Source organism: Mandrillus leucophaeus, unplaced genomic scaffold (genome assembly GCF_000951045.1).
Source record: "Mandrillus leucophaeus isolate KB7577 unplaced genomic scaffold, Mleu.le_1.0 Scaffold31, whole genome shotgun sequence".
Lineage (NCBI taxonomy): Eukaryota > Metazoa > Chordata > Mammalia > Primates > Cercopithecidae > Mandrillus > Mandrillus leucophaeus.
The window spans coordinates 4,135,712-4,149,640 of NW_012103254.1; the positions used below are offsets into that span (position 1 = coordinate 4,135,712).

Sequence of the window (13,929 nt, forward strand, 5' to 3'; positions counted from 1 at the left end):
CATTCATTTTTATTTCTTAAATTATTTGTTTCTTCCTCTTCTCTCTCAACAACTCTTTCCCTTGTTGTTTCCTTCTGCTTCAATTTCTGTCTGTCACAATCATATGCCATATTTCACATTGGATTTTTAGTGCCAAATGCTCAACCCATTTTCAGTTAAATTAAAATGACTCCAATAAACTCATGAAATCTGAAATACATTAGCATATTCTAATCAGAACACATAATTTGGAAGATATATAAAGATATATATTTAAAGATAATGGGATACATTTCGATTACAACGTTTTGTATTTTCCTTTTCTATTTCTATTTTCTGCATTTTTTTATTTCTTGTAATCATTATACTATTGATTAAATATTTTCTATCAACTTGCTTCATGTGCATGCTTTCGTCTTCACCTAGGCAAATTCTTGTTGTGTAAATTTGGTGATTTGGGATGCATCCTTTCTCAATGACTGGAAATTTCCCTTACTTTCACTCTCAAAAACCTATCTAGTCCTTATCCTACCACCTTGACCCCCAACCAGGAATCGTTTTGTAATTTTTTTTACAGACAATAAAAATAACTCAGGCAATGAATTATTCATGTCCCAGAGGTTCACTACGTGTGGATTCAATAATGTATCCAATTATGTTTGTAACACCAGAGAGAGGCCATTTGGTAAAGTATTTATAAGGAAATTTCTTGACCAAATATATCTAGAACGGACTTAGACCTAGTCCAACACTATCACACACCGGGTTTGTGGTCATTAGCAACTTCTATGTGCCCAAGGCCCACATCCCAAATGTATCATGAAGATAAAGTAATAAAAATCAATCAGGTGCTGAGAACTATGCCTAGTCTACATTAAGCATTCTGTGAAAGTTAGTTCTTATGATTTTGCACTAGATTCTCTGCTGGATTTTAAATATAAAACGTTGAACAAATTAGATATGGACTCTGCCCTTAAAGAGTTTGCATTTCACAGGAAAATAAACTTGTATGTAACAAAGCATGATTTGAATTCATGGACATCTAATTAATGGACCCCTTATAATTCCACGACACTGTCTGAAAACATCACCCCCACTTCTCTTATTAGTGGCCCCCACAGCACAAACATTTATGTCAGGGGCACTGTTTACCTCTGGTCCTCAAGTTAATGGCTGTCATTGCCCTATGGCAGAAGCAAACAGTTGACTCTATCCAAACCAGATTCATAGAGAGGTGTGAAGAATAAACTCCTTTTTCACTTTCTGTAACTTTCATTACCTTATTCTCACATTGAGCCAAGTCAAAATATTCCAGTCTGTTTTCTACAGTGCTCAAAAGGGAGGCCTTAGGCTACCTATGTTTTGGGGTCATGGGGTCAATTACATTTGCGATTTCAAATATTTCAAACACTAGATTCAAAACATTTTCATATTTGCATATAAGGCACAAATATATAGAGGGATTTTTTCTTTTGTATATGAAGTTTATTTTGTATAGTGTAATAAACTGAATTGATTTAACTTCCTCTAATACGTATAAATATATACGTAAGACCAACTGGCATAGCTTGGTCACATTGTGTAATCTAAACTTTTCTTATCTTTAAATAATAATAATACTAATATTGATGAATTTTTCTTCCATATCCAGAGGAATGCTTTTGGTTCCCCAAAATCTTTAGCCACCAAGTTATTTATTTATCAGCTTTTAACATTTCTTCACGATTTACAAAATGTCTTTGGAATTTTTCCTAAAGATTATTAATTATATAGTTAAGTAAATAATGAATTAAGAATTACAGTAAACTTCTTTGATTCCTTAAGATAGTTTCTATTTAAGATATATGCAAAACTCTTATAAAAATGTGAATTGCAAAAATAATGATCTCAAAATCGTGTTCATCTCTTTTATATGAGATGCAATATATAAATTTGTCATTCAAATTTCACTATATTTTACTTAGTATATTTTTATCTTTAATATGAAAATAAAATATTTATTTTAAATAACTAAAGAACAAATAAAATTTATACATATTTTGGAAAATTTAGAGGGATGTAAATTTCCATGTGTATTGTCTTTTATTTTTCTTTATAAACAAACATTTATAAAATTAACATAAAACATATAAACCATTTTCTATTTAATTTTATTACTAAATACTTTTAACTGTGTAAAGAGTCATTACACTTCTGAAAAAACTATAACTGTGTATTCCCTATAATCCAACACATTGTCTCTCAGTTTGCTAAAAAACAACATACCAATGATATTTTATCAGTGACTACCAGTGTTTAAAAGCATTCTTAAGTATTACCAGAGCTCTGACAGGTGGAACAAGTATTTTACATGTGTGCTTTCAGCTTTTTGGCCACATCATAGAATTTATTTCTGTTGTTTATATTAACTTATTTATCTTTGTCATGCATCTTGGCGTAACTTCAAAGATCATCTATCCATTAACAGAGCTAATAATCAAAACTAAAATTCCACAAAAATATTATTTGAAACAGTCAAATAAATATAGAAGATTGTTTTTACCTGTACCCATTATGAAAGCTTACAGTAATGCTCACGTTAAAATAAAAATAAAAGGGGTAATTCAAGAAACGTCCTAAAATTGATGAACGAACTACTTGTACTTTCAGCATATTGGTAATGCTTAATAATTCATATTTCAATAACCTCCAATTGTGAAAACCACATTTATTCTAATATATATCATATAGGGTTATATAAAAAGGACATTACATGTAAATTTTTTTAAAAAAACACTGTTGAATTTCTGCACATCATAAAGTGATTTGTGTGGGGGGAATAAAATCACTTTATCATTTTTGCTTTCATCTAATAAACACATGGGTGGATAATTTTTTAATGATAAAAGCTTACAACTGGGATGGATTAAGTAAATATGTAATGTTTCCATTCACTCACAGGACACATCAATTCCATTACAGTTGAGAAAGCAGGGGCCTCAAGAGAATGAGCTCAAGTTGTCATCGTTATGCTAATTAATTCTGAGAAAACATTAAAAAGTCTTGCTCAATTCATGTGTTAACATTCAAATATATTGACAGGAAATGAGCTGTCAATATTGATCTTAATTACTATATATTAATTTTTGGAATCGGCATACACCTATACACACAACATTTGAGAAACATCCACCGTAATTCAATTAGACAAGTTACTGAGTGTGTAATGTATGTGGGCTATTAAATTAGGTGGTAGAGCCAATATGGAATCTTCCTGTTTTCAAAAACTTTAAAATGTGTGTAAGAGTCAGACTCTAACTTTTAGAAATTATGTAAAATATACTGAAAAATGTCCTACAATGTAGCTTTGTCCAAGGGCACACCTAGTAGGCTTCAGTTAAGGGTGATGTTAGAACCATGCTTTGAATCTTTATAGAAATTCAGGAAAAAATAATTTGAAAAATTCATCAGTATATTTTATTATGTTGATCCCTGCTTTTAAAGCACTTCTATATTTTGAAAGATTTGAAACAAAATGTAACATAATTTAAATTTAATGATATGAAATTAGATAGTAAGTTGAAATTGCAGTATCGATTGTGACACAGAATTACACACCATACAGCTTCTTTTGGAGAATAATGATTTACAAATGTGCATCAAATAACCAGTATTATGCAGCATATCAATAAGGGTAATCATAAGCAACCATAGTATATATATTTAAAAGAGAGGCATAGGCCCTTCATAATTAGATATATCTTGGGAACAAAAAATATCTTGCAAGTCAATTTTACAGCATTTTGGTTTGTTTCTTCATATAAATTGTCTCTTTATTTTTTATTTTATTTACCATTCACAGTCAAATATATCAGAGTAAAAAGCAGTAGCAGGTTAAAAAATGTTAGATTCGTCTTTTAAATGCATGTTTCCAGTTAGCAGCAAATGTATTAAATTACAAATTTCATGTGTGTTATATTCATTTTAAGAATGTTTGCCCGAAAACATTTCCAATCAATTAAAAATGCAATGTATTAACTAATCTCATTATATTCACCTTACTGATAAATATATTTTGATACTTTTCTTAGACAAAAAAATTAAGAAATACTCAAGTTTGTAGAAAATGAGAAAGAAAAGTAACTTTTTTGGGGATGTATCTAAATAAATTTCTTCAAACATACAACATTGTCTAATACAAAACACTGACAGCAACATATTTTTAAGAAAGATTATTTCAAATTTGGAAGTATGTAAATGTCTCTTTTTGGGGATGGGGTTTCATGTAGGTACATCTGTTATACAAGTAACTGCAACAGATGCAGATGACGCCAACTATGGAAATAGTGCCAAAGTGGTCTATAGCATATTGCAAGGACAGCCATATTTTTCAGTGGACCCAGAATCAGGTACAACATTTAAACTTGGTCGACTTCTTATTGTACAATACTTTAAGATGCATAATTAATTTAGAGATTTTAAAAATATTTTTAAATCATTATTCATTCAGTTTTATGTTTCTATTTGTTTCCTCTCATTATTGAATTTGAACAAATGCAAACTTTCTATTATTTTAATAACTTATTTGAACCCTTAGCTCTTTAAACTATTATTCATTGGGTTTAAATCTGAAACACTAAATACAAAATTTCACAGAGATTCAGCACATTATGTGGCATAGAGAATACTTACACCTTGGATGTGACAATTATCAAAATTAAACAACTGTATTTGTCTAAAGATTTTTGACTGAAGTTAATTTTTGTAATCAAAAATATAAATACATTGATTTAGCAAAACCAATTTCATGAACAATAGCCCATGGCAAAATCCTTCCTGTTCTGTGAATTATGTTAAAGTAGTTATGGATTGAAAGACATATTTAAATACATTGACATTTTATGTTTGTTATAATCAACTTCTGTAAAATGAGTCTTGTCTAGCTTAATTTTAAAACTCAACGATTTAATTGCAAAACTTTTGTCTGCTTTTTCCAAAAGGCATAATAAAAACTGCATTACCAGACATGAGCAGAGAAAATAGAGAGCAGTACCAAGTTGTTATACAGGCCAAAGACATGGGTGGCCAGATGGGAGGCCTTTCTGGAACCACCACAGTGAACATCACGCTGACAGATGTCAACAACAACCCTCCTCGATTTCCCCAGAGTAAGGAATGTTTCAGTGATCTCATGTCCGAAAACTTCTCAAACACACTAGTAGCCGAGTTTAATATTCATGCTTCATGCTAGTAGTTTTGCTATTGGTTGATGCATAAAGGAAAAACCACAATCCATTCCTCTACAAAAAGAAAAAAAAATCACAATTTCCCACAAATAGAGAGTGATGGTGATTATTTTCATCATTTTGGGGGGTATGTAGTGTGAGAGAACAAAGGATTAAGCTTCTCTGGCAAGTTTTGGTTGTTGTTGTTGTTGTTTTGTTTTTTGTTTTTTTTTTGAGACAGAGTCTCACTCTGTCGCCCAGGCTGGAGTACAGTGGTGTGATCTCGGCTCACTGCAACCTCTGACTCCTGGGTTCAAGCAATTCTCCTGCCTCAGCCTCTTGAGTAGCTGGGATTACCAGTGAGCGCCCCCGCACCTGGCTAATTTGTGTATTTTTAGTAGAGACGGAGTTTCACCATGTTGGCCAGGCTGGTCTGGAATGCCTGACCTTGTGATCCGCCCGCCTCGGCCTCCCAAAGTGCTGTGATTACAGGCTTGAGCCACCGTGCTCGGCCTCTCTGGCAACTTTTTAATTAACTTTTCTAATTTTGAAGCATTATAAAGTTTTCCAGACTTCCTTTCTCAACATTCACTAAGATTGTCTTAACATTTTCCTTTGGATCCTCTTCCTGATTAGGAGTGTGGACTCTCTTGTCTGGCTATCTGGATTCAAATCCTGTGTCTCTCACTTGTCTTACCTCAGCTACCCTGTTGGCATGTAAAACTTAAAATCTCTTATCTAATTGATTGTGAAACACAGACTTTTTGATATTGTAAAAATATCAGCGCAGATTGGCTTATTTAGCATTATTTTTATATTTTCCTAGTGGCCCATAGAGTTATGGTTTACCACATTTGTGAGGGCATTTTAGACATATTCAAGTTTGGTAGTATCTCTGCTACGAAGTTATGAAGATTACATCAGTTAACACTCTTTCAGTTGTCACCATTTTAAGATGGACATTAAACCATGGATGCTTTTCATTTCATGACGTCCTGTAGAAAAAGATTTCCATTCTCCGCTGAAATTTGTTATTTTGCAGAGAATAAATATATAAGGAGTCCTATTTTGAAATATTCAATTAAAAGCTGAAACTTAAATTCATATCACTAATCTCAAAACAGTAAAACAGTTTTCCAGGCCAATTATATTTAAAATGTTTTATCGAGCTTTGATTGGTGGACATATTTATATGATATATGTAAAACGATAAAGTTTGCTGAGAACATAAATAATAAGCCTAAAAAACATAAACCTAAACTTTGCATTCATATTCCTTTATAAAGAGTGATACTCGATGCATTTTTAATTTGACATTCTGTAATTCTGCTATCTATAATAATGTTAACAAAACTCTGGAACTACAATAGTTAAGGACTACACCCAGAGCTAAATTTATGTCATCCCTAAAACAAACCTATGAGTGAATTACTATCATTATCATCCTTGTTTCTTAGATGCGGACATCAAAGTTTAGAGAATTTAACTAACTGGCCAGGTGGTCAGAATTCAGACCCAGGCAATTGGATTTATATACTCATATTCTTAATCGCCAAATCAATTGTAAAGAATACAGACTTTGAAATCAGAAAGAATTAGTTTTTGCATTCTCCCTTTCCCAAGTCTGCAGGATAATTTCCTTAAGGCCTGCCCCTGAAGATGATACAGCTAAATTGGTCCTTTGAGAACTAGTGTGAGGATTAAATAAATTAGCATATAAGCCCTTTGACCTTGTATAGACTGCAGCACATTGTAAATGTTTAAAAATATTTCTGACCTTCATTAACATTAAAGTTTTTTGTTTGTTTGTTTGTTTTTTTGTTTGTTTGTTTGTTTGTTTTCCTATTGTGTCTTGAATAGGTAGCCAGAAACTAAAATGCTTTTAGGGACACCAGAATATTATATAATATTTGCGTGAACCTACAAAAAATAGAAAAATCCATGCCCCACTAAAATATATTAAAAGTAAAACAAACAGGCAAAAAAAAAAAAAAAAAAAGGAAATATTGGTCTGTATGGCATTATTTTTTATTCCTGAATAAAATAATAAATGGATTTTAAAAATGTAACTGAATACATGTAAAAAAGTGTGATGACTGTTTTGAAAGCCCCAGATGAGCAGTAAATAATTGTTTTCCATGTTCTTTTGAGTCAAAACTACTGGATTCTTATATCAGGCCTACCATCTATAGTTTAAATAACCTTAGGACATTCTGTAATTTTTTTTCTGGGACTTACACTTCTCATTTACAAAATGAGAGTGTTCTGTTTTATAAATTAGTTTTCCAAATTAATAGATATATAATTTTGACAGCTTATAATTCAATATGATAAAAACTCTCCCTATTTAAAATTAATGTATTTAAGTTAAAAATGCAGAGGAAATGAAAGAAGGTTGTTATCTAAAGATGAAATGTCAAAACAGCTCTTACTTAATTTATAGGTACGTATCAATTTAATTCCCCTGAGTCTGTACCTCTTGGAACTCATCTTGGAAGGATAAAAGCCAATGACCCTGACGTGGGGGAAAATGCAGAGATGGAGTATAGAATTGCTGAAGGAGATGGTGCAGACATGTTCGATGTCATCACTGACAAGGATACACAGGAAGGGATTATAACTGTCAAACAGGTTTTCTTTCACTGTCTTCATTTTTTCATTGAGTGCTTTATAATTCATTTTTGCTTTTCAGTAAAGGGGGAAAAAGCCTGGGATTTATTTTCTCCTATCTTTTACATGCTGTCTATCCTTCAGATAAATGGGAATAGTTGTGATATCACTTCAAACAAGTTAAATGTCTTCATAATTGACACTTAAAACCTCAGGTGCTCATGCTTACACTAGAAAACAGTCAAATTAAAATTAGATAAACTTCAAGGTACTTGTTTGTATTTCTCCATAGAGGAAAAAATAAACATGCAGCCATCATTATCTCATGTACTTTTCAAAATATTTTCATTGTTAAGTGTGATGATCTATTTAAATAAATACAACCTGAAGATGCTCTGTGTTTTCCATTGGTTGCCATGATTTTCAATGCAGTGTGGGAGAACATTCTGAATCTTTACATCTAATAATACAGCTCAATAGTATCATTTCATATTGTCCTTATTTCACTTTTTATGCATATCTTACTTTCAACAAGCTCTCAAATAATTGAAATAGAAATAAGTTTTATTCTATACTTCTATTTTATATTTTTCTTCTGATTGTTACTATATAACTTTAATAATGATAACACATATTGTATAAATCCATTAGATAATACTTCATTTACATGTCACCAAAAAAAATGAAGCATATTACTGAGAATCAAAATCAATGTGTATGCCATTATATCAAGTTAACCCTCTGTGAAGTGTATGGCAAAACACATATTTATAAATTTATTGCGTATACCTATGAAGCAACCATTGAGAAAGTCATTTAAACAGAATTGTTCGTATAATCGCTGGCTATTAAACTTTGAAATCGTCTTCCGTTGTCATATCTTCTGAATTACGCTAATTTCTTTTATTTTATTTAACTTCAGAATTTAGATTTTGAAAATCAAATGCTCTACACTTTAAGAGTGGATGCAAGTAACACTCACCCTGATCCACGATTCTTGCACCTGGGACCTTTCAAAGACACAGCTGTGGTCAAAATATCTGTGGAAGATATAGATGAACCTCCTGTGTTCAGTAAAGTCTCTTACTTGATAGAAGTAGATGAAGATGTAAAGGAGGGCAGTATCATTGGACAGGTTACAGCGTACGACCCAGATGCCAGGAACAATTTAATAAAGTAAGTACTTTGAAAACATTTATTATGTTTTTAGAAATATAATAATCTCACTATTTACAAACTGTGTGAAAAAATGGTTGCACAATGTATAATCAAGCACAGTAATAACACCGAACACTTCCAGACCACAGATTCTTAGCTTGGCTCTCTTTTAAATGCTCTGGGTACAAGGTAGATAGTATTGTAAACGTTTTTTGGAGATGATAAAACTGAGGCTCCGAGTACTTAAGTAACTTGCCCATTGTTTATTAGCAAAGCTGAGTGTAAGAACCAAGCAGTTTAATGCCAGAGTCAATGATTTTAATACCTTTATCCTTACTGTAGTCCTTGTCTCATTATCCCTCTTGGTTAAATAAAAGTTGACGTAAATAATGAACTAAATAAATAAATTAGAAAAGAAGTTTTCCTATAAATTATGATTTTCTTTTGAAAACTGTTACTAAGGCCTAACACATATCAAATTTTTTGAAGAATATTATGTCAATTATATTCTCATAACAGAGTATTGCTGAAGAGATAATGACATTTAAGTCAATAAGAAAGGTAAAGGTATTAATTTGTATAGTATATCTTTCCAAATTTTGAATAGTTTTCACCATTTTAAGGGCTTTAAATATGTCAGAAACATAAATGAATCTCATATATTGTTCAAAGGGGAATTTAAATGTAGTTGGGGCGTATACAGATTAATGCTTGGGATGGATAATGATAGGTGGATGTGTGGAGGAACATATAGACAGCTGAAGAGATAGACAATACATTAATCTGTTAAATATGCAGCTAATAAATTATCTAAAATTCTACTTTGCTTAAAATTTAGTTAGGGAAAAAAATGGTTAAATTCATTTCATGTTGTCCTTTACACATAGCAAATTAATAATCACAATACTAAATATATAACCATTTAATTTTCATTTTAGGACTATCCAAATATGTTAATTTACAAAGCAAATTGCTGCACTAAATATATTTTAATGATGATTTAATTTGTTGGTGAGATTAAGAACATGTTAACCTTTGTAATTAAGAAACAGTCCATAAAATCCAATGTGTAGTTAACGCCTAGAGCTTACATTAGCTTGAAAATTAGGGTTAGTTTTAGGTTTATTACCGTATAATTCACTGAACATCTGTTTTTAAAAAATAAATTATCAGTATCAAATTATGTATTTGTTATATTGTTTAACATCATTTTGAAACACACCTTCTTGTTATTATTGGGGATCATTTTAGTCTGGCAGGATTTTTACCATAATACATAAAATGCTTAGTTTAAAATATTCATATTGCTTAAATTAAAACTCTTGAAATAAAATGAAAAATTAATCTAGCTGTCCAATGATCAACGTATATGCACTAGCATGTTCATATCCAAAGCAATGTATATTTGTGTTTTATTGAAATGGTATATGAGGGCTTGTTGGTGTCTTTTGTTTGAGGGTTTATTAGAAAAGAGTGTAAATTATTTTTACATTTTCTGCAGTACTGAAATGGAAATAAGTATTCATCTCTTTTTTAAAGGACAAGGGGTTAATCATACCAGTAGCTGCAAATGCTCAATAAGTGTCTGTGTTTTATAGTTTTTGTCATGTTTCAAAAAAATCATCAACGTTGGTTGTGTCTTTATTTCTCCTTAGTGTCTGTTGCACCATATGTCTATGCTAGAAATCCTACATTCATTTTAGAAGTAATCGATTGTAACTTTTTTCAGTGCAATCACACATTGTCAGAAAACTGTAAACAATGACTTTATATCAACTTAGATGATGAGCCATGTTATTGCTGGACAATTGAACATTTTTGAGTCTGAATGAGACCAAATCTTCATAATAATCCACATTATCTTTTCTTCATTCATCCAGCATATTTGCTTATTAGGAGTTCAGTAAATGCTGGGCACCTTGCAAGAGGCATGATGCCCCTTCTAGGTCACCAAGGCTGTTTATTTTATAAAATAGATTAGCCACTTAGTCACTTTTGCATTATGCTTATAAAAGATACTCTTCTATAGTTTTGTTTTTCTATAATGTTTTGGTCTAAATTTGGGATAATGAAAGTACTGCTTCATAGAATACAGTAGGATATATAATATGCTCTTTAATTTTCTGAAAGAGTTTGCATAGAATTAGAATGCTTTCTTAATGTTTGGTAGGATTTAAAAGTGACAATATTTGGGGCTGTAATTTTGTTTTTTATATGAGTTGTATCTATGTATTTTATTTCTCTAGTAGTTTCAGAATTATTCTGGTTATCTAATTATTCAATGAGTTAAGTTTTGTTTTTAATTTTTTATCTCTCAGGGAATTTGTAAATCTCATCTAAGTTGTCAAATGTATTAACATAAAGTTGTTCAAAATATTTTCACATTATCCTTTTGATATCTGTAGTGATGAAAGCTATCTTTAATATCATTAACTTTTCTCTGCTTTATCCTGATCAGTGTGACAAAACTTTTTTGAAATGTATTTATTTTCTCAAAAAAATGTAACTTCTGGTTTTATATTGTTTTACTTATTTTTTTCTTTTTTTTAAAAATTATACATTAAGTTATGTGATACATGTGTTTAACTGGCAGGTTTGTTACATAGATATACATGTGCTAGGGTGGGTTGCTGCACCCATCAAACCGTCGTCTACGTTAGGTATTTCTCCTAATGCTGCTATCCGTCCCCTAGGTCCCCCAACCCCCGACAGGCCCTGGTATGTGATGTTCCCCTCCTTGTGTCCATGTGTTCTCATTGTTCAATTCCCATTTATGAGTGAGAACATGTGGTGTTTGGTTTTCTCTTCCTGTGTTAGTTTGTTGAGAATGATGGTTTCCAGCTTCATCCATGTCCCTACAAAGGACATTAACTCATTATTTTTATGGCTGCATAGTATTTCATGGTGTATATCCAGTCTATCATTGATGGACATTTGGGTTGGTTCCAAGTCTTTGCTATTGTGAATAGCGGTACAATAAACATACATATGTATGTGTCTTTATAGTAGAATGATTTATAATCTTTTGGGTATATACCCAGTAGTGGGATTGCTGGGTCAAATGGTATTTCTGGTTCTAGATCCTTGAGGAATTGCCACACTGTCTTCCACAATGGTTGAACTAATTTACGTTCCCACCAAAAGTGTAAAAGTATTCCTATTTCTCCACATACTATCCAGCATCTGTTGCTTCCTCACTTTTTAATGATTGCCATTCTAACTGGTGTGAGATGGTGTCTCATTGTGGTTTTGATTTGCATTTCTCTAATCACCAGTGATAATGAGCTTTTTTTCATACATTTGTTGACCACATAAATGTCTTCTTTTGAGAAGTGTCTGTTCATATCCTTCACTCACCTTTTCATAAGATTGTTCATTTTTTTCTTGTAAATGTGTTTAAGTTTTGGTAGATTCTGGATATTAGCCCTTTGTCAGATAGATAGATTGCAAAAATTTTCTCCCATTCTGTGGTTCGCCTGGGGATCACTCTGATGGTAGTTTCTTTTGCTGTGCAGAAGCTCTTTAGTTTAATTAGATCCCATTTATCAATTTTGTCTTTTGTTGTTACTGCTTTTGGTGTTTTAGTCATGAAGTCTTTGCATACGCCTATGTCCTGAATGGTATTGCCTAGGTTTTCTTCTAGGGTTTTTATGGTTTTAGTTCTTACGTTTAGGCCTTTACCATCTTGAGTGAATTTTTGTATAAGGTGTAAGGAAAGGATCTGGATTCAGTTTTCCGCATACGGCTAGCCAGTTTTCCCAACACCATTTATTAAATAGGGACTCCTTTCCCCATTTCTTGTTTTTATCAGGTTTGTCAAAGATCTGATGTCTGTAGATGTGTGGCATTATTGCTGAGGGCTCTGTTCTGTTCCATTGGTCTATATATCTGTTTTGGTGTCAGTACCATGCTGTTTTGGTTACTGAAGCCTTGTAGTATAGTTTGAAGTCAGGTAGCATGATGCCTCCAGCTTTGTTATTTTTGTTTAGGATTGTCTTTGCTATAAGGGCTCTTTTTTGGTTCCATATGAAATTTAAACTTGTTTTTTCTAATTCTGTAAGGAAGGTCAATGGTAGCTTGATGGGGATAGCATTCAATCTATCAATTACTTTGAGCAGTATGGCCATATTCACAATACTGATTCTTCCTATCCATGAGCATGGAACATTTTTCCATTTGTTTGTGTCCTCCCTTATTTCCTTGAGCAGTAATTTGTAGTTTTCCTTGAAGAGGTCCTTCACATCCCTTGTAAGCTGTATTCCTAGGTATTTTATTCTCTTTGTAGTAATTGTGAATGGGAGTTCACTCATGATTTGGCTCTCTGTTTGTCTGTTATTGGTGTATAGGAATGCTTGTGATTTTTGCACATTGATTTTGTATCCTCAGACTTTGCTGAAATTGCTTATCAGGTTAAGGAGTTTTGAGGCTGAGATGATGGGGTTTTCTAAATATACAATCATATCATCTGCAAACAGACACAATTTGACTTCCTCTCTTCCTATTTGAATATGCTTTATTCCTTTCTCTTGGCTAATTGCCCTGGCTAGAACTTCCAGTACTATGTTGAATGGATAGGAGTAGTGAGAGAGGACATCCTTGTCTTGCGCTGGTTTTTAAGGGGAATGTTTCTAGCTTTTGCCCATTCAGTATGATATTGGCTGTGGATCTGTCATAAATAGCTCTTTTTATTTTGAGATACGTTCCATCCATACCTAGTTTATTGAAAGTTTATAGCATGAAGAGGTGTTGAATTTTATTGAAGACCTTTTCTGCATCTGTTGAGATAATTGTGTGGCTTTTGTCTTTGGTTCTGTTTATGTGATGGCTTACTTTATTGATTGGTACTTATTGAGCCAGCCTTGCATCCCAGGGATGAAGCCAACTTGATCGTGATCGATAAGCTTTTTGATGTGCTGCTGCATTGAGTTTGCCAGTATATTATTGAGGATTTTCACATCAATGTTTATCAGAGTTATTG

At 32.1% G+C, this 13,929-nt stretch overlaps 1 protein-coding gene across 1 annotated transcript in view; it reads left to right on the forward strand.

Annotated features, from left to right (window-relative positions):
* Positions 1-13,929, forward strand: part of CDH9 (cadherin 9, type 2 (T1-cadherin)) — a 175,678-nt gene that overhangs the window by 139,058 nt on the left and 22,691 nt on the right. The window contains exons 4-7 of the mRNA XM_011987408.1: positions 4,248-4,367; positions 4,959-5,126; positions 7,627-7,814; positions 8,716-8,969. Coding sequence (XP_011842798.1) covers positions 4,248-4,367; positions 4,959-5,126; positions 7,627-7,814; positions 8,716-8,969 — 730 coding nt within the window. The remainder of the gene's footprint in view (positions 1-4,247; positions 4,368-4,958; positions 5,127-7,626; positions 7,815-8,715; positions 8,970-13,929) is intronic.